This window comes from Ictidomys tridecemlineatus, chromosome 4, assembly GCF_052094955.1.
Source record: "Ictidomys tridecemlineatus isolate mIctTri1 chromosome 4, mIctTri1.hap1, whole genome shotgun sequence".
Classification (NCBI taxonomy): Eukaryota; Metazoa; Chordata; class Mammalia; order Rodentia; family Sciuridae; genus Ictidomys; species Ictidomys tridecemlineatus.
The window spans coordinates 172,724,544-172,746,162 of record NC_135480.1 but is presented as its reverse complement, the minus strand read 5'-3'; the positions used below and the strand labels follow the sequence as shown (position 1 = coordinate 172,746,162).

Genomic DNA, 21,619 nt, shown 5'->3' with positions numbered 1-21,619 from the left:
GAAAACTACAGGACACTAAAGAAGGAAATTGAAGAAGACCTTAGAAGATGGAAAGATCTCCCATGCTCTTGGATAGGCAGAGTTAATATTGTCAAAATGGCCATACTCCCAAAACTGTTATGCAGATTTAATGCAATTTCTATTAAAATCCCAATGGGGCTGGGGATGTGGCTCAGGCGGTAGCGGGCTAGCCTGACATGCGTGTGGCCTGGGTTCGATCCTCAGTACCACATACAAAGATGTTGTGTCTGCCAAAAACAAACAAACAAAAAAACCTAAATAAAATAAAATAAAATAAAATCCCAATGGCATTCTTTTTTTTTTCTCTGAGTATCGAGGATTGAACTCAGGAACATTTGGCCACTAAGTCACATCCCCAGCCCTATTTTATATTTTATTTAGAGATAGGGTCTCATTGAGTTGCTCAGTGTCTCGCTTTTGCTGAGGCTGGCATTGAACTCTCGATCCTCCTGCCTCAGCCTCCTGAGCTGCTAGGATTACAGGCATGAGCCACTGTGCCCGGCCCAATAGAACTTTAAAAAGCAATCACGAAATTCATTTGGAATAATAAGAAACCTAGAATAGCCAAAATAATCCTAAGCAAAAAAAAAAAAAAAAAAAAAAGCAAAGCAGGAGGCATCACAATATCAGATCTTAAACTATACTACAGAGCAATAGTAACAAAAACAGCATGGTATTGGCAACAAAATAGACATGTAGACCAATGGTACTGAATAGAAGACACAGAGACCAACCCACATAAATACAGTTATCTCATACTAGACAAAGGTACCAAAAATATACATTGGAGAAATGATAGCTTCTTCAACAAATGGTGCTGGGAAAACTATAAATCCATATGTAGCAAAATGAAATTAAACCTCTATCTCTCACCATGCATAAAAACTCTACTCAAAGTGGATCAAAGACCTAAAAATTAGACCAGAGACTCTGTGCCTAAAAGAAGAAAAGTTGGCCCAAATGTTCATCATGTCAGATTAGGCCCTGACTTCCTTAACAAGTCTCCTAAAACTCAAGAAATAAAATCAAGAATCAATAAATGGGATGCATTCAAACTAAAAAGCTTCTTCTCAGCAAAAGAAATAGTCATTGAGGTGAAGAAAAAGCTTATAGTATGGGGGCAAATTTTTACCACATGCACATCAGATAGAGCATTTGTATAGATCATCAGATAAAGTTCTTTGTCTATCTCCAGGATAGACAAAGAACTCAAAAGACTTAATACCAACAAAAACCCAAAAAACAACCCATTAATAAATAGCCTAAGGAACTGAACAGACACTTCTCAGAAGAAGATATACAAGTAACCAACAAATATATGAAAAAGTATTCAACATCTTTAGTAATTAGAGAAATGCAAATCAAAACTACTCTAAGATTTCATCTCACCACAGTCAGAATGGCAGTTATCAAGAATACAAGCATTGGGCTGGGGATGTGGCTCAAGCGGTAACACACTCGCCTGGCATGCGCGGGGCGCTGGGTTCGTTCCTCAGCACCACATACAAATAGAAAGATGTTGTGTTCACCAGAAATTAAAAAATAAATATTAAAAATTTCTCTCTCTCTCATTAAAAAAAATGACATTAAAAAAAGAATACAAGCATTAATAAGTGTTGGAGACACTAATCTCTAGGATATTTAAAGCATTCAAAAACATTAACACCAAGAAACCAAATAACCAAATCCATAAATGGGCCAAGGAACTTAACAGACACTTCTTGGAAAAGGATATAGAGGGCTGGGGATGTGGCTCAAACGTTAGCGTGCTCGCCTGGCATGCATGCGGCCCAGGTTCGATCCTCAGTACCTCATACAAACAAAGATGTTGTGACTGCCGAAAACTAAAAAATAAATATTAAAAAATTCTCTCTCTCTCTCTCAAAAAAAAAAGAAAAGGATATACAATCAATCAAAAAACATAAGAAAAAATGCTCAACATCTCTAGCAATTAGAGAAATGCAAATCAAAACTACTCTAGGATTTCATTTCACCCCAGTCAGAATGTTAGCTATTAAGAATACAAACAACAATAAGTGTTGGAGAAGATGTGGGGGAAAGGCACATTTTCCCACATGCTGGTGGGACTGCAAATTGGTGCAGCCAATCTGGAAATCAGTATGGAGAAACCTTGGAAAACTGGGAATGGAACCACCATTTGACCCAGCTATCCCACTCCTTGGTTTATACCCAAAGGACTTAAAAACAGCATACTACAGGGAAACAGCCACATCAATGTTTATAGCAGCACAATTCACAATAGCTAAATTATGGAACCAACCTAGATGCCCTTCAGTAGATGAATGGATAGGGAAACTTTGGTATATATACACAATGGGTTCAAATCTTAGCACCGCATATAAACAAATAAATAAATAAAAGTCCATCAATAACTAATAAAAATTTTTTAAAAAGAAAATAAAATTGTGGTATTTGCAGGTAAATGGATGGAAATGGAGAATATTATGCTAAGTGAAGTAAGCCAATCCCCCCCAAAATGAAAGGTCGAACATTTTCTCTGATTAGTGGATGCCTATCTATGATGGGGGTGAGGTGGGGCATGGTATGAATGGAGGATCTTTGGATTGGGCAAAAGGGGAGGGGTGAAGGGGTAGGAAAGATGGTGGAATAAGATGGACATCATTACCCTAGGTACATGTGATTGCATGAATGGTGCGTCTCTACACTGTGTATAACTAGAGAATTGAAATTTTGCACTCCATTTGTGTACAAGGAATTGAAATGCATTCTGCTGTCATGTAAAACTAAGTAGAACAAATTTTAAAAAAAATAAAATAATAAAAAAGTACTTTACAAAATCTTATTATCATTCTACTTATTAATGACACACTAGGTAGGAGATTTATATATGTGCACATATAGAGAAAGATTAGAGCCAGCATGGTGGCACATGCCTGTAATCCTAGGAAGCTGAGACAGGAGAATTGCAAGTCAAAGCCAGCCTTAGCAACTTGACGAGGCCCTAAGGATCTTAGTGAGACCCTGTCTCAAAATTTAAAAAAATAAAAAGGCAAGGGATGTGGCTAGTGGTTAAGCACTAGTGGGTTCAATCCCTGGAACAACAACCAAAAAATAATAATAATTTTTGGGGGGATGCTGGGGATTGAACTCATAGCCTGTCACAAGCTAGAAAAACATTCTACCACTGAGCCATCCCCAGCCCATCTTCATATATATTTAAATTTTAGGTTAGATGAACATTAATATTCCCAATCATCAGTTTACATTGTAAAACTTTTAGTATGGTAATAAGTGAGTAGTTGATGAGCATTAGGTGATTTCCAACATTTTACTAACAATCGCCTGCATGGCAGACAAAATTAAAATTAGAAAACTAAACAATTGCTTAAAGAGGGACCAAATGCTTAAGGACACACTAAAGTTTGCAAAAAAAATTCCCGTGCTGCATCAATATTACTGATTAATTTTCAACCAATGTATCATTTCCACCAATTTAGTTTTTTAGTTAATCATCTGTTGTTGCCTTCACAAACCTTTTCCTGGGTGCTCTCTGCATGCCCAAAATAGCTGAGTGGGAGCTATATACTCCAACCCTGTTTTGTGGATTGGGGAACAGAAATCTGAAGCAAGGAGTGAAACAGGGTTGGTTATACAGTGAATTTGATGTTCAGCTTGGACTCAAAAAACCCAGGTCAGTGTGCAAGGCATCAGAGCGGTGGGTCATATTGTAGCACAGAGAGGGAAGGGACTGTCTTCACTACCTCTAAAGCAACCAGCTCCATAAAATTTGCCTCAGGGCCCAACTCCAAAATAGCTCCTAATTCACTCCCATCTAATTCTGCCCAAGCTCTGGCCTTACCTGAGATCCCATCTCACTTTTGACCTTATCTTCTCTCTTACCCTGATAATATTCACAGGAAAGGAATAAAGGCAGGTCTCCTCCTCTTCCAGGCACATCTCTTCCTCCCTGAAGGAAGAAACCTAGCATCTTGATTTTACTTAGGATCTCCAGAGGGGAATTAAGGGCACAACCTTAGACTTCTGGGGCTGCAATGGAAGCTAGTTCCTAAAGGAGGGCTTCTGACTTCAGGAACCCTGGTACTGCAGCCTCCCCCTCCCCTGCTCTGCTGCCACCTGCTGGGCATGTTGGGATGGGTGTATCGGAAGCGACTGAGGCTATGCAGGTTCCAGACCTGGCCTGGTCTTTGGCACCCTCTAGAGGAATTTCATACATAGATTGGATTTTGAATAACTGAACTTTATACCCCGGGGGCTGCTGACCTCAGAAGCTCCCTGGACTTACTGCTTATTGTCCACCACTCCATTGGCAGGTGTCCTTGTGGTCTGCAGACCAACAACATCTTCCTTATGTCTTATCACTGTATCATCTGCTCAAATCCCCAGCTGCCACCTTGTCCTTCCAGACCCAGCCAAGATTTGACTCTAAAAGATCTCTTGGAGCTAAGTGTGATAGGACAGGTACTCGGGAGTCTGAAGCAAAAGGATTGGGAGTTTGAAGCCAGCCTAGTGACTTAGCAAGACCAAGTCTCAAAATTAAAAAAAAAAAAAACTTAAAAGGGTTGAGGGTGGCCGTGCTGGTACCAAAAAATAAAAAGGTTTGAGGGTGTTGCTCAGTGATAGAGTGCTTGCCTAGCGAGTGAGAAGCCTTGGGCTCAATCTCTAGTACAGCCAACAAACAAACAAACAAAATAACAAACAAAAACCCCCAACCTCTCAGACTGCAGCTTGTCTCCAGGCTCCATCCTGACCCCATCTTGGTCACTGAGCTCCTACAGCCCTGAGCTCGATCCCTCACGATCCAGCTTTGCTCCATCATGAGGCCTTCATTGACTTCCCTAAGGGAAGCATTTTCCTAAGGACAGGGCCTAGGTTTCCCCCTCTTGGCCTCAGACAGGGGGCCCCTAGGGGACTAGGCCTGGGTTCCCCCTCCCATCTGGAATGGGATTTCCCTGAAAATATTGCTTTTGTGTCCTTCCCTTCAGAATGGGGCCCTTGAGGACAGTTCCTGAGTCCCCTTCCCTACTTCAGGTCAAGGACTCCCTGAGGACGGACTCAGAATCTATTCCCCCACCCCACCCCCAGTTGACTACTGATCTCCAGAAATTTCTACCTCCAGTCCCTATTCTGTAGCTGGCGGCCTAGGAGCCTCTGTAGCCTTTTGCCAGGTTTGGGACCCTGGAAGAGCTACTTTAGGTTCTGGTCCTGGAGACAGGCCCAACATCTGGCTTAGAGGATCGTTCTTTCCCTTGGGACTGAGAGGAGAAAAGTGCCTACCTGGAGTTCCACAACTGACTTCACAAGGGCTGCCTCAGAACTTACTTTCCAGGGTGCCATTGGCAGGCGGAGGAATGCTATTTTGGGCAGTGCGTCTGGACTTGGCTCAAGTGGCCAAACCCCTGTCCTACTGACCTCTCCCCTGGAGGGGCAGGAGCAGCACTTGAGGCTGCTCTGGGAAGGGCTGAGGGGCGGGCTCTGGACTAGGGACAAAGAGATAGTTGAGCTGCAACTAGGGGTGCAGACTGTGCCAACAGTAATGGAGGAACAAGACTGAGACCTACTTTAACTGAGAAGCCCCCAAGATAAAGGCTGAGACACCTAAGGCACTTCAGCAGAGTGAGTGGGGATTCAGGCAGGACTGGGGCAGGGTGGTCTTCTCAAGGTGAAATCCTGGAAGGGCCATGGGGGAATCATGTGGAGAGGAGGTGGCTGAAGGATTGACTGTGAAACAAGCACTAACTGGGGGAGTTGAAGGCTTGGCTTTCTGTTCTGGTTCAGTCCTGTGTTGCTGTGTGATATGAGCACATAGCACCCTCTCTCTGGGCCACAGTTTCCTTACCTGTTAGTTGACTTCTGGGACGACCAGAGCAGCTTGGTGGAACAGACTGAGAGAATGCATTGGGCTGGGAAGTCAGTAGAGCACAGGGGTGGGAGGAGAAGAGAGCTGTAGAGGATTTACCCTGGACCAAGGCAAAAGGGAGGCAGGTCACGGACAGGCCAACTGTTAGCTTGCAGAAGCATCTTCTCCCTGGGGTCCCCCTCCCTTGGTGCTGGAGAGTTTCTGCCTTCAGAGTTGAGGATTATGAATTTGTGCTGCAGTCAGAGGAGATTAGGTTAGAGAGTGAGGTCATGCTGGGCACGGTGGCACATACCTGTAATCCCAGTATTTTGGGAGGCTGAGGCAGGAGTATAGTGAGTTCAAACCCAGCCTCAGCAACTCAATGACACCCTGGTCTCTAATAAAATATAAAAAAGGGCTGGGAATGTGGTTTTGTGGTTAAGCACCCCTGGGTTCAATCCCTGGGTGCGGGGAGGTGGGGGGAGAGAGAGAGAGAGAGAGAGAGAGAGAGAGAGAGAGAGAGAGAGAGAGAGAGAGAGAGAGAGAGAGAGAAAGAGAAAATAGGATGAGGAAAACGCAAGGGTTATTTTCATGCTGTCAGTTTGAGAGAAAAATAGGAGTGGCTGTGGGGGGGGATGTTTGAGGAAAAGTATGTGTGTGGGGGGGTTAGTCTTTGTTCTGAGGTGGAGGCATGGGCTAAATGAGTTTTCAGGGCCACATCCTGTGTGCATGAGTGTAGGGAAGAGGTCCTGAAAAGTCACAGTTTAAATCATCAACAAGTGAGCTTGAGGTTAGATTAAAGGCATGATATCTGTTATGAGAGGCTGGAGTCACTGAGGGGAGGCTGCAGACCTTGCACTGTCCAAAACTGAGTGTGTTGCAGACTTGGGAAGGTCAGGAGGACCTCTGAAGGGCCTGGCCCAGAAGTCAGGGGTCCTGAGGCCAGCATGGGTAGAGGGGTGGGGACTCCAGGGCCTCTTGCTATTGGCTGAGGCACACCCAGTCATGCCAATTTGGCTGAGTTGAGGGGGTGGCACTAGCAGGAGCTAGCTGCCCAGTGACTTCTCCCCTGTGGGACTGAGTCTGATGGGAATGTGGGACGGCGTTCTGCATCCCGCAGCCCAGTGACCTCTCTTTGGCTTCACAGCATCTACAAATCTGAAGGACAAGATATGGCTCAAGTAGGTGGGCAGAGGCGGTAAGTATCCCACCTCATTCCCCATCTCAGCCTCCTGTCCTCCTCCAGGAACACCTTAGTGTCCCCCCTGTCCTGTCCTCAGCTTCTCCCTTCTGGCAGCTGCTCCCCTAGTCCCCATCCTTCCTGCTTCCCTCGAAGCCCATGGATGAGAGAAGTGTGTCTCCTGCCTGTCTCTCATGTCCTCACAGCACAGGTAAGCCCAGGCTGGGCCCTGGGGTGAGGGGCTCAGAGAGACAAAGGGTTCAGGGGTTGGTCGGTGTGTTCTGACTGCCCCTCTCAGCTGAACTGAACTTCCCATTTCTTGGCCCCTTGGGATGGAACAAGAGCCAGAGTTTTTGCACCATCTAATCCCCTTTAGCTCTCTGCGGATCCCCACCCCCGCCTCACTGTCCCTCCTGTAGCCACACACAACCTTGGCTTTCTGCAGGCAGCTCAGAGTCCTTCTGTGACTCATCCCTCTGCCTGAAGTGCTCTCCCACAGTTATCTACTTGGTGCCTTCCTTCCCCTCCCTCATGTCTAGTCAAAGGCCATCTTCTTGGGGCTGGGATTGTGGCTCACGTGAGAGAGGCATTGGGTTCAATCCTCAGCACAGCATAAAAATAAATAAAGGTTAAAAAAAAAAAGACACTTCTTTTTTTTTAATTTTAATATTTATTTTTTAGTTTTCGGCGGACACAACATCTTTGTTGGTATGTGGTGCTGAGGATCGAATCCGGGCCGCACGCAAGCCAGGCGAGCGCGCTACCACTTGGGCCACATCCCCAGCCCAACACTTCTTAAAAAAAAAGAAAAAAAGTCCATCTTCTCAATGCAGCTTACTCTGCCTACTCCACTTACAATCACACTCCACGCCTACCAGCTCTCCCTTTCCTTACCCCAGTTCCCCCATGGGTTCTACTACTTTCTTACCCATGAATGCACTTGCCGTCAGCTCCACAAGAGCAAATTTGCCATTTGTGTACTCTTAGATTGAGAGAATGAATGTTCCTCCCTCCTGTCCCGATGAGATTGCTGTGTCCAGCCCACATCTTCCTCCTGGGCTTTAGACACCAAAGACCTGTTGGTGTCCTACAGACAACCCAGATCCTAGTTGAAAACAGCCTCCTTCACTCCCTCTGAGTCTATTCCTCTGCCTGTGACCTCAGCTCAGTCAGGTGTTCCCTTCTCAGTTGCTCAAGCCAAAAGTCAAGGACACATCCTTGATATTTCCCTCACATCTAGTCATATCTAGAAATATCTAGAACGTGTATGCCTCCCACCATTGATTCTACTACCACCCTACTTCCTCACAGCCAGTGTAATCACCACCTGCCCTCTTCTTCCTCTTTATCCTCCATACCCCAGCATCTCTCTCCTCTCCAGTCCTTTCCAGTCTTTTCCTAGTTTAGTCCTCCCCCTCACAGTCATTGGGACCTGAAATTCACTTAATTTTTTTTTTCGTACTGAGGATTGAACCGAAGGGCACATAAGCACTGAGCCATCCCTAGCCTTTTTATTTTGTATTTAGAGACAAGGTCTTACTGAGTTGCTCAGGGCATTGCTAAGTTGCTGAGGCTGGCTTTGAACTTGTGATCCTCTTCAGCATCCTGAGCTGCTGGAATAACAGATGTGCACTACTGCACCTGGCTTTTTATTATTATTTGTTCTACTTAATTGTACATGACAGCAGAATGCATTTTAATTGCTTGTATACAAATGGAACACAACATTTCAGTTCTCTGGATGCACCATTTGTCCAATCATACATGTATCTAGGGTAATAATGTTCATTTCATTCCACCATCTTTTCTACCTCCACAACCCCTCCTCACCCTCCCCTTTGCCCAATTCAAATTTCTTCAATTTTTTACCCCCACCCCATCATAGATCAGCATCCACTAATCAGAGAAAACATTCGGCCTTTAGTTTTTAGGATTGGCTTACTTCACTTAGCGTAATATTCTCCAACTTTATCCATTTACCTGCAAATGTCACAATTTTATTCTCTTTTATTGCTGAGTAATATTCCATTGTGTATATATACCACCATTTCTTTATCCATTCATCTACTGATGGGCATCTAGGTTGGTTCCACAGTTTAGCTATTGTGAATTCAGTTGCTATAAACATTGGTATTGCTATGTCATTATAGTATGCTGATTTTAAGTCCTTTGGGAATAAATCAAGGAGTGGGATAGTTGGGTAAAATGGTGGTTCTATTCCAAGTTTCCTGAGGAATCTCCACACTGCTGTCCAATGCGGTTGCAACAATTTGCAGTCCCACCAGCAATGTATGAGCGTACCTTTTCCCCACATCCTCTCCAACTCTTATTTATTATTGCTTGTATTCTTGATAACTGCCATTCTGATTGGGGTGAGATGAAATCCTAGAGTAGTTTTGATTTGCATTTCGCTAATTACTAAAGATGTTGAACACTTTTTCATATATTTGTGGTTCGTTTGTATATCTTCTTCTGAGAAGTGTCGGTTCAGTTCCTTAGGCCATTTATTGATGGGCTGTTTCTTTTTTCCTTTTTTTTTCTTTTCTTTTTTTTTTTTGGTAGTAAGTCTTTTGAGTTATTTGTATATCCTGGAGATTAGTGCTCTATCTGTTGTACATGTGGTAAAAATTTGCTCCCATACTGTAGGCTCTTTCTTCACCTCAATGATTGTTTTTTTTTTTTTTTTTGCTGAGAAGAAGCTTTTTAGTTTGAATGCATCCCATTTATTGATTCTCTTTTTAAAATATTTTTTTAGTTGTTGATGGACCTTTATCTTATTTATATGTATGTGGTGCTGAGAATCGAACCCAGTGCGCCACACATGCTAGGCAATCACGCTACCACTGAGCCACAACCCCAGCCCCGCATTTATCGATTCTTGATTTTATTTCTTGAGCTTTAGGGGATTGTTAAGAAAGTCAGGGCCTAATCTGACATGATGAACATTTGGGCCTACTATTCCTGTATTAGGTGCAAGGTCTCTGGTTTAATTCCTAGGTCTTTGATCCACTTTGAGTTGAGTTTTATTCATGCTACATATGGATTTCCAGTTTTCCCAGCACCATTTGTTTAAGAGGCTATCATTTCTCCAATGCATGTTTTTGGTACCTTTGTCTAATATGAGATAACTGTATTTATGTGGGTTGGTCTCTGTGTCTTCTATTCAGTACCATTGGTCTACATGTCTATTTTGTTGCCAATATCATGCTGTTTTTGTTACTATTGCTTTGTAGTATAGTTTAAGGTCTGGTATTGTGATGCTTTTTTTTTTTTTTTTTTGCTTAGGATTGCTTTGGCTATTCTGGGTTTCTTATTATTCCAAATGAATTTCATGATTGCTTTTTCAAGTTCTTTGAAGAATGTCACTGGGAATTTAACAGAAATTGCATTAAATATATATAATAGTTTTACACTAAATCTGTATAATGTCCATTTTGACAATATTAACTCTGTCTATCCAAGAGCCTGGAAGATCTTTCCATCTTCTAAGGTCTTCTTCAATTTCCTTCTTTAGTGTCCTGTAGTTTTCATTGTAGAGGTCTTTCACCTTTTTAAAATTTATTACCAAGTATTTTATACTTTTTAAGCTATTTTGAATGGGGTAGTTTTCCTAATTTCTCTTTCAGTGGATTCATCACTTTTGTATAGAAATGCATTTGATTTATGGGTATTGATTTTATATCCTGCTACTTTGCTGAATTCATTGATTGGTTCTAGAAGTTTTCTGGTGGAATTTTTTTGGACCTTCTAAATATAGAATCATGCCATTGGCAAATAGTATTAGTTTGAGTTCTTCTTTTCCTATGTATATCCTTTTAATTTTTTTAGTCTATCTGATTTCTCTGGCTAGAATTTCAAGGACTGTGTTGAATAGAAGTGGTGAAAGAGGGTATCCCTGTCTTGTTCCAGTTTTTAGAGGAAATGCTTCCATTTTTTCTCCATTTAGAATGATGTTGGTCTTGGGCTTAACATAGATAGCTTTTAAAATGTTGAAGTTTGATCCTACCATTCCTAGTTTTTCTAGTGTTTTGAACGTGAAGAGGTGCTGTATTGTATTGAATGCTTTTTCAGCATCTATTGAGATAATCATATGATTCTGCACCTGACTTTTTTTAAAAAAATATTTATTTATTTATTTTGGTGCCAAGCATTGAACTTAGGGATGCTTAACCACTGAGCCACATCCTGATACCTTTTATTATTATTATTATTATTTATTTTTTAGTTGTGGTTGGACACGATACCTTTATTTTATTTATTTTTATGTGGTGTTGAGAATTGAATCCAGGTCCTCGCATGTGCTAGGTGTACACTCAACCACTGAGCCACAACCCCAGCCCATTATTATTATTATTATTATTATTATTAAATTTATTTTTTAGTTGGACACAATATCTTTATTTATTTATTTTTACGTGGTGCTGCAGATGGAACCCAGGGCCTTGCACATGCTAGGTGAGCACTCTACCGCTGAGCCACAACCCCAGCCCTATTATTATTTTTTAAAAAATATTTTTTAGGACTGGGGATGTGGCTCAAGCAGTAGCACGCTTGCCTGGCATGCGTGTGGCCCGGGTTCGATCCTCAGCACCACATTCAAACAAAAATGTTTTGTCTGCCGAAAGCTAAACAAAATAAATATTAAAATTTAAAAAAATGTTTTTTAGTTGTGGATGGACCCATACCTTTATTTTATATTTTTATGGGGTGCTGAAGATCAAACCCAGTGCCTCACATGTGCTAGGCAAGTGCTCTACCACTGAGCCATAACCCCAGCCCTATTATTATTTTTTAAAAATATTTTTAGGGGGCTGGGGCTGAGGCTCAGTGATAGAGTGCTAGCCTGGCACGTGTAAGGCTCTGGGTTTGATCCTCAGCACAATATAAAAATAAATGCATAAAATAAAGGTATTGTGTCCACCTACCACTAAAAAACTACATATTTTAAAAAATATTTTTTAATTGTCAGTGGACTTTTATTTATTTATATGCTTTGCTGAGAATTGATCCCAGTGCCTCACACACACTAGGCCAGTGTTCAACCTCTGAGCCACAACCCCAGCCCCGCCCTTTTATTATTATTATTTTATTTTTGAGACAGGGTCTCACTAAGTTGCTTAGGTCATTACTAAGTTGCTGAGGTTGGATTTGAACTTGCAATGCTCTTGCCTTAGCCTCCAGAGCCACTGGAATTACAGATGTGCTTCACCATGCCCAGCATCTTTCTGTTCATCCATCTGTGTATTTAGCTCTGGGATTTAGTTGAGAGTAAGAGACAGGTTCCCCCAGTTTTCATTGATCCAACCAATACATCTTCTATGGGCTTGGCACTGTGTTAGGCACTGAGGATAAACCAGGAAGTAAGATCCTATCCCATCTGTCCGTCCATTCTCCCTCCCTCTCTCTTATTCATTCATTCATTCACTTACAGATATCTCTTTGTGCTGACCTAGCTATACAGCCTGGTTCATTTTGCTGACACCTTCATCTTGGCAGAGGCTGGTGCACGTTTCAGGCCTCAGTGCTGTTTATAGAACCCAGCATCAGATTTTGCCACACCCCATGCTGTTTGAAAAGTGCCTCACTATTGCCAGATCCTGGTCTGTGACCCTCAAGTTCTGGCTCCTGCAGTTAGGCAGACGGATAACTGAGCTCCACTCTTCAGCCTGCTCTCTCCTACCCTGCTTCTCCTAGCAGCTCCTCAACACTTCAGGTTGCACTTTCTGCTGCCCAATGACCCCCTCTACAAAGTGGCCACATTGGTGGGTCCTTCCCACTTGTCCATTTCCTGTAAGAAGGAAGAAGGAGCCTGATTGGGCCATCTGCCCCAGTTCCTCTCCATGATCCTGTGGCTCTCGGGTGTCTCTGATCCCAGCTGTCCTAGCTGCCCTGGGCACAAGGAAGCTTATGTGGAGAAGCTGCAGGGTTACCTATTAACTCAGCCAGGAGTTGAAGGGCTGATGGGCAGTAGGCGGACTTGACTTTCCTTTCCGTCCATGGGCTTGGGCCGCTGCTTCAGATCCAACAGCAACTTCAAGATGGTCTCCTGGTCCGTGCTAATGAGGATACAAGCAACACTGCAGAAGGAGATGGTGCGGGAGTTCCTGGCTGAGTTCATGAGCACGTATGTCATGATGGTGAGTGGATGGGGGGCATGGGGTGGGGGAGTGCAGCAGGGGCAGTCCACAAATCTCTCCCAGCACTGATCCCATGAGGCATACTGTTACTTCCTCTGCCTCTGATCTGGGAGTCTGAGAAGAAAGCACAAGAAAGTAGGTGAAAGGCTTTGCTCAACAAGTCCTTTTGGGACAGAAAGGGCTCATAATAAACCAGGACAGGGTGAAACCATGAGCTGAGGAGTCAAGGGGCATAGATGGCAGTGGGGAAAAGGAAAACCAAGGGTAAAGGGGCTGCTGAAAACCTTGAATGTCAGGCTTTGAAAATTAATTTTAAGGACAATGGGGAGACATTGAAGGTTATCAAGCAGGGGAGTAATATGGCCATATCTGGATTTAAGAAGATAGCTTTTGGGCACAGTGTGGAGACTAAGCAGAAAAGGCTAGGCTGGAGGGAGAGGAGCCAGTTAGGAGGCTGATCTAGATGGAATAGAGAGAGGGCTGTGCCAGGCATGGCGGCACATACCTGTAATCCCAGCGGCTCAGAGGTTGAGGCAGGAGGATCGTGAGTTAAGGCCCTAAGCAACCTAGTGAGACCCTGTCTCTGATTAAAAAAAATATATATCTATATCTATCTATCTATCTATCTATCTATCTATCTATCTATCTATCTATATATATATATATATAAAGTGGCTCAGAAGTTGAGCACCTCTGGGTTCAATTCCTGATACCAAAAAAAAAAAAAAAAAAAAAGAGGAGGAGGGCTGTGACATGGTTGGGGATGGCAAAGAAAGCCCATATATAGAATTGTAGGAGATGGAGGAGACTTTGCAAGCAACAGATGTCTAATACGCCATTCTGGAGCATGGAGCTCCTCACAAGAAGAGGTGAGATTGGTTTGGACGTGATCAGGTGAGATGTCAGTGGAGAATTCAAGAGGTAATAAACTGAATACAAGGCTCTGGAGTTCCAGAGAAGTTGGGCTGGGAGGAAAGAGAGGAAATGCATTAAATTGGGTAAAATTGTGCAGAGAGAATGAACCTGTGTGAGAAGGACTCTGGACACCTGGTTTCTTACCCTAACCCACAAAGTCACCAGCAGGTCTTGGGCAGGTCTCTTCTGGCTTTGAGCTTGTCTTCTCAGTTTTCAAGTATATAGCATCTAGCCTTCACAGGCTTTGGAGCTATTTGTGCTCTGGCTCTGCTATCTTCTAGCTGTGTGTGATCTTCCACCAGCATTTAAACTGCTCAGAATGTTAGTTTCCTTTTGGAAAATGGGGACACTAGCATCAAGGTGGCAGACTTGTGTGAAGAAGGCCAAGTGCCAACACTCAGCACAGAGGTGTTGATACATATGTGTTGGTCCTTGTTATTATGACAAGTGCTCTCAGCTGCTTTTTCTTCCCAGCATCCCATTCTCTTACCCTCCTCCCTTACCTGCTTTGCCTCCTGAGCTGTAAGGACAGCAGCCAGATCCTGTCCCTCCTTGATCCAGGAGAAAGTAATTCATTTATGACAAGACATTCTAGTCCCATGAGGGCTGTTAAACCTTGGAACCTCAGAGGCAGGAGGGTGCCTCTTTGGAGAGCCTTAAGGAAAGCAAGCACTGCCCGCATGCCTTGATCTACCTTCCCTTTTTTTAAAAAAAAATTTTATTTAGATAATTGTTGAGCACTTACTGCATACCAAACACTCTGATGCTAAACCCCTTACATGTGGCATCATCCCAAACCCTCACAATGACCCTGTGAAGTAGGTACTGTTGTTAGCCCCCATTTCACAGATGGGGAAACTGAGGCTCTGTGAGACTAAATCATTGGTTTAGTCATACTTTAAGATTAAATCCATAAGGGAATCCCATTATCATGCCCACCCACAAGAATGGGGTCCTAATTAGAGTAAGATATATTCTATACTTAAATAATGTTATCAAAATTGATTCTACTGTTATGTATAACTAAGAAGAACCAATAAAAAATACTCACAAAAAATTAAATCTAGCCAAGTCTAGTATTAATTATTTTTCTTTTGGTATGGACATCTGAACCCAGAGCCCTTTTTATTTTCTAATTTGAGACAGAGTCTCACTCAGTTACCCAGGCTGCCCTCAAACTTGAAATCCTTCTACTTCAGCCTCCCAAGTCACTGGGATTTCAGGTACACACCACTATGCCTGGTTTAATATCATAATCTTGACCTTTAACCTCTATGGTCTGTCCCTTAGTTTAGAGATCACAGGCTCTCTAAGGCTGTCTTGTTAACTCCCCACCTGCTATGATATGACCCTTGCTTTCAGGCATTGGGTAGTTCAAGACCCCTGTCTGGGCTGCAGTTTTTCTACAGTGGGAGCAAAAACACTTGCTACACAGATTTGCTGTGATGATTAAAAGGAAGCAATGCTTTTAAAAGAACGTTGTGAGGTTTAAGCTCATGCAGGACATTGTATTGTTGTTATTTTTAGTTGCCAGATCTGTGCCAAGAAGTGGGGGCTTTTTCAGTTGATAGGAAGCTCAGTGAATCACCAGGGTAAAGGTTTTTGACAAAAAAAAAAAAAAAAAAAGCTAGTGTGACCTTGGGTCCCATTTATTGCAGCCAGGATGAGGGAAGTGAGCTATTCTACTCTATAACCTCTAAGGTTATTGTCCTCAAAGCTTCCTGGCTATTGGGGGGACTTTGATGGGCTGGGTTACATTCACTTACCAGAGAGGGGAGAGGCTGGAACCATCGGTTCCCTGGAAACCCAAAGCTGTGTATGTGAGCAATAGGGCAAGGGTTGCAAACTCATATGCTACAGGGGCCAAGAATGTCAACTCCGGGTGGTAGGGACTTGGACACAGAGTACAGACCTGTGTAAGGGTGTAACTGCCACTGCTCCAGCTGGCTGATACCATGGAGGTGGAATACAGGCCAGCATGGCCTCAGCTTCTTATTTTGCAAGAGGACCTGAAACTTCTGTTTTTTAAAACCAAAACCTGTGTGCTGGATGGATTAGGTATGTGTATTGCCAATTGGCAACTCTGATACAGAGAATCATGTGGGATTAATTCACTCATTCATTATTTTTCTTTTTTTTCTTTTTCTTTTTGGTGCCAGAGATTGAACTCAGGGGTGCTGAACCAGTGAGCTACATCCTCAGCCCTGTTTATATTTTATTTAGAGACAGGGTCTCACTAAGTTGCTTTGCACATCACTAAGTTTCTGAGGCTGGCTTTGAACTTCTGATCCTCCTGTCTCAGCCTTCCCAGCTGCTGGGATTATAGGCATGCACCGCTATGCTTGGCTCATTCATTATTTTTCAAAAAACATTATGTTGACATGGGGAAAACAGAAATGAGGGACCCTCAGTCTTTAGACTCTCCATGCCTGCTTCAGTCCCTTCACCCCCTGGGAGGTCCCCCCAACTAGCCTGGCATGGCCTCACTCCTCCTATTCCTGTCAGTTCCTGTCCTCTCCTGCTGCATCCTCTCCTGGCCTTAAGCCAGCCATCTCTGGGCTTCCTTGCACCTTTCCTGGATTCCTGAGGGAACCAGTGAGCCATGCTCAACCAATTCCCTGTCCTTTGTCATACCTGGCTATTTCACACTTTCTCAGACTTCCTTGAAACTGCTCTACATCTGCCTGTTTTTATTTTTTTATTTTTTAATTAGCAAATAGTTTGATCTCCTGGTTGACAGAGAAAATCATTGGGCTAGCTTCCTGTGTTTCCTGGAAACCCAGCTATGTATGTGTGTCTACCTCCTTTTGTTCCTGTCCCTCTCACCACTTGTTACCTACCTGTGCATCCACACATTTCTCCTAAGCTAGGGTGTGTCACCTCCTTCCCGGAGGACTCCTCTGCTTCAGTCCATTCTTCCAGCCCACTCAGGCCCTTTGCTCTTTTTTTCTTTCTTTCCTCTATCTTCAGCACGCCCACCCATAAACATACCAAAATCTCTCCACTTAACAGAACAAAATATCTCTCCCTTCATCTTGTGAACCTGTCATTTATCATACACTCTCACTTCTCAAAGAAGTTCTCAAAGAAGTCTCTATACTGGTACATTTTCATTCTCATCAGCTGGGATTGTAGCTCAGTGCTGGAGCACTTGCCTAGCATGAGTGAGGCCCGGGGTCCAATCCCCAGCACTGAAAAAAGTTACCTCTGCTGGGCGTGGTGGTGCCCAACTGTAGTCCCAGATACTCTGAAAGCTGCAGCAGAAAGATAGATCCCTTAAGCCCAAGAATTTGAGGCCAGCCTGGGCAACATAATGAGACCCTGTCTCAAATAAATGAATTCTTCCTTATCGCCTTACCACTTACCTATCAATCTTTCCTGGCTTCTGCCCCAACCCCCCACACCCATGGCCTGATAACACAGTGCTCATCATGTTACTAATGACTGCTGGATTGCCATCCAAAGGAATGTGCTTTCCAGGCAGGTCTTCATACTTGTGATCCAGAGGCTGCATATGACTAACCGAGTTGACCATGCCCTCCTCCTTGGGAAAATCTCTCCTTGGTGCACTTTCTTTGTTCTCCCATTTTAATGCCTGCTCAGCTGAGGTTTCTAACATCCACCCATAAATGCTGACTCTAATCAGCCTCCAGCTGTGTGCACCCCACTTCTCCTGGGGCCCTATTCACCCATGGTTTCATTGCAGTTCTCATGTCCATAATTATTTAGATTTTCTATTTCCTAAGCTTTAGAGCAGAACTGGTCAAGGGAAATAGAATTTGAGTCACATACTTTAAAATTTTCTAGTAGCTACATTAAAAAAGTAAAGAGCAACAGGTGAGAATAAGTTGTATGCTATTATATTTAACCCATGAATCCAAAATCCAACATGTAGTCAACATAAAATCGTTAAGCTAATTCACATTCTCCACTTCCAACTAAATCTTTGAAATCTGGCATGTGCTTTACACTTAGAGCAGATCTCAATTGGACAGTCCCATTTTAAGTGCATAACAGCTGCATGTGGTCACATAATTAGATATCCTTTTTGTTGTTGTTGTTGTTATTTGGTTCTGAGGATTGAACCCAGAGGCACTTAGTCACTGAGTTATATCCCATACCTTTTTTTTAATATTTATTTTTTTAATTGTAATTGGGCACAATACCTTTATTTTTATGTGGTGCTAGGATTGAACCCAGGGCCTTGCACATGCTAGGTGAGTGCTCTACCACTGAGCAACAACTCCAGCCCCAGCCCCAGACCTTTTTATTTTTTATCTTGAAATAAGTTCTAAGTTTATGTTGGCCTCACTAAGTTGCTGAGGCTGGCCTTAAACTTGCAATCCTCCTGTCTCAGCCTCCTGAGTCACTGGGATTTCAGGTGTGTGCCACTATGCCTAATTTTTCATATGTCTAGATAACTTGCATAACACATACCTAGACTCTGATTTCTAGAAGGTGGACCTAAAACACATGGACATTTCAAAGAAGGTGACTTCTGAGTTTGATCTTACAAAATATTAAGTTTTTCAGAATATAGGATCAAGTATTCCGACAGAAGGAACAGTATATCCAACACAGAGGCCTGAGACAGCAAGGAATGCATGGAGTAATGCAATTGTTTGATTTGAGACCATCTGTCATGGATCTGATCATGTTTCACTGTGTTACAGGCTGTGTGACCTTGGATAAGCCATTCAATTTCTTTTTTAAAAAATATTTTTTTAGTTGTTTATTTTATTTATTTGTATGTGGTGCTGAGAATCGAACCCAGTGCCTCACACATGCCAGGCAAGTGCGCTGCTGCTGAGCCCCAGCCCCAGCCCCACCATTCAATTTCTTGAAGCTTCACTTTGCCTATCTATCAGTTGGGGAGAATAATAGTGCTCCGCATAGAAATATCCTTCAGGTTGGCCTGAAGTGTAAGATGCTTTGAGGGGTGCAGTTCACACCAATTATGGCTTCTTTGAAGCCCTGCTCACAACCCAAACTACAGGTGTGGGCTCAAGGTCAAGGTGCCTGGATATATCTTAGGAGCCTCTGACTTTCCCACCCGTCTCTGTCTTCTTTCAAACCCATCACCTAGCTCTCACTGGCTCAGGTATGAGAGATCTCTATGGGGTAAGGGAGAAGAGGCCATGAGAGAGAAGGCTCTGGAAAAAGAGGGCACAGCAGAGGGTCTTTAAGGGCAATACTGGGGAGGCCTAGGACATGGGGGTGGTGAGGAGCTAGAACTGACTTCAGAGCTCTCCTCTGGGGTTGGGACTTCTGGGCAGGCAGCCACTTCAGAAACCTTTTTTTTTTTTTTTTTTTGCAGGTATTTGGCCTTGGTTCTGTAGCCCAAATGGTTCTAGGAGGGAAAAAATTTGGGAGCTACTTGAGTGTCAACTTGGCTTTTGGCTTTGGAGTCACCATAGGAATGCATGTGGCAGGCAACATCTCTGGTGAGTAAGCCCAGACCCCTTCTGATTGGGCAAGACCAGGTATTCCTGGCAAGCTGTTTCCTGCCCACCTCCAGCTAATCTTGTCTCTGATACAGCTGGTGCCTCACCCTTTACTGGCTACCTGAAGGGAAGATGTGCTTCCAAACCCCTTGCCTTGGCTGCGTATCTTCCCCAGACTGTTCATGAACCCTTTGGCAGTGCCCCTGCCCCTGCCCTTTTTACAAGCTGGGTCATCTTAGGGAAATTATTCACCTCTGTTTCTCATTTTCCTTGATGGTGAAATGGAGATGGTGGTCCTTACTTTGTGGCGACTATTGTAAGGGTTCAGTGAGAAAGCCTTTGTTACAGTACACACTCCATAAACACTCACCATTACTATTTATTATTGCTGTTGCTGTCAATATTATTCATCTTATCCTTTGTTTCTGCTCTCAATCTCCCTTACACCTGCCCCTCCCCATAGGGGCCCATATGAATGCAGCTGTGACCTTCACCACCTGCGCTTTAGGTCGAATGCCTTGGAGGAAGTTTCCTGTGTATGTTCTGGGTCAGTTTCTGGGCTCCTTCATGGCTGCTGTCACCATCTACAGCCTCTTCTATAGTGAGTGTTCTCTCCCGGGTAGTCTGCCTCCAGCCTCAGCCTCTTCTGAAACATGGGCATATCAGGTCTTGGTCTTCCGGTTCTGTAAAAATGTCTGGGAGAAAAGGTCTTGGAGGTGCTCCCCAACCCTCACCCTACAATCTGGGATGTTGGTGGGGTATAACTCAATCTGTCTCCACAGCGGCCATTATCCACTTCTCTGGCAACCTTCTGACGGTGACTGGTCCCACGGCCACTGCTGGCATTTTTGCCACTTACCTTCCTGAACACATGATATTGTGGAGGGGCTTCCTGGATGAGGTCAGTAGTGTAGGGTGATAAAAGAAAAGATTCTGCATGGGGACTGTACCAAGACATGTCTCCGCCAGGGTGTTTGGATTTAGGGTACAATGCAGACTCCGTGGCTTGGCTAGGGCCTCAGTAGGCTGCCATGTCATCTACTCCCCAGATGTTTATCACAGGGATGCTCCAGCTGTGTCTCTTTGCCATCACGGACAAGGACAACAATCCAGCACTTCGAGGGACAGAGGCTCTGGTGGTCGGCCTCCTCATTGTCATCATCGGAGCGTCCCTAGGCATGAACTCAGGATATGCTATGAACCCGTCCCGGGACCTGCCTCCTCGCTTCTTCACTTTCATTGCTGGCTGGGGCAAACAGGTGTTCAGGTACTGCCCTTGCCAAGCCCCATTCCTGTGAGTTTTCTGTGGGGCCCCTGCTTGCAGAGGGGTGGGGCAACCTGAGCAGCCGCCCAGGAGAGTCCTGCAGAACATCCAGATAGCTCAGGGAGCTGGGGTGGGTCCTGATGTTTTCCCAGACCAGCACAGATGTAGACCTTGCTCTGGGACTGTCAACCCTACCCCTGAATCAGGCTGAGGTGGGCCAGGGCCCCTGGCAAGGGTGTCTCTTGGGGTGACTCCTCTGCTCACTCTGTCTTGGCCTGAGGTAGATGCTAGTGCCACCCTGGGCATTGGCCTCCTCAGCAGTCCTGTCTTTTGCCTGCAGTGCTGGGGACAACTGGTGGTGGGTGCCAGTGGTGGCACCACTCCTAGGTGCCTACCTAGGTGGCATCATCTATGTCATCTTCATTGGCTCCAGCATCCCACGGAAGCCTCAGAGTTTGGAGAACTCCATGGTGTGCGAAGATCACAGGATAACTGAATTGCGCAAGACCAGCCCATCCACGACCTCCCCCATTGACCCTTCAATCCAGCCTGTCCAATCCTTAAGTGGCTCCATGCCTTTAGAGCAGTTCTAAGTTGAGACTGTCATCCCAACTCACCCTAATAAAGAAAGCCTTGTCCCACAGTGGCACCCTCACTTTGTGGGGCCTCCTGTGGTTGGGCTTCCCTCCTGGCTCCTTCCAGGAGCTCCAGTGTTTATGCCTTAGCTCAAGTATGGAGCATAGAGCTGAGAGGCCTCAACTCTCTCCAGCACAGGAGCTGGGGTGTTCCTGAGGGAGAATTGGGAGGAACTGACCTGTG

At 44.2% G+C, this 21,619-nt stretch overlaps 1 protein-coding gene across 2 annotated transcripts; it reads left to right on the top strand.

Moving 5' to 3' along the window:
* The first annotated feature begins 5,512 nt into the window (after window positions 1-5,512).
* Aqp7 (aquaporin 7) lies at window positions 5,513-21,443 on the top strand. 2 transcript variants are annotated; one of them, XM_005326191.5, is made up of 8 exons: window positions 5,513-5,637; window positions 7,008-7,058; window positions 13,060-13,177; window positions 19,410-19,536; window positions 20,000-20,137; window positions 20,319-20,437; window positions 20,586-20,803; window positions 21,141-21,443. In XM_005326191.5, the coding sequence occupies exons 2-8, from the start codon at window positions 7,033-7,035 to the stop codon at window positions 21,391-21,393; spliced, it is 999 nt and encodes a 332-aa protein (XP_005326248.1). In that variant the 5' UTR covers window positions 5,513-5,637; window positions 7,008-7,032; the 3' UTR covers window positions 21,394-21,443. The 2 variants fall into 2 exon arrangements, with proteins under 2 accessions (XP_005326248.1, XP_077903869.1); XM_078047743.1 differs by lacking the exon at window positions 5,513-5,637 and having other exon boundaries at window positions 6,903-7,058; window positions 21,234-21,443.
* Window positions 21,444-21,619: the final 176 nt, after the last annotated feature.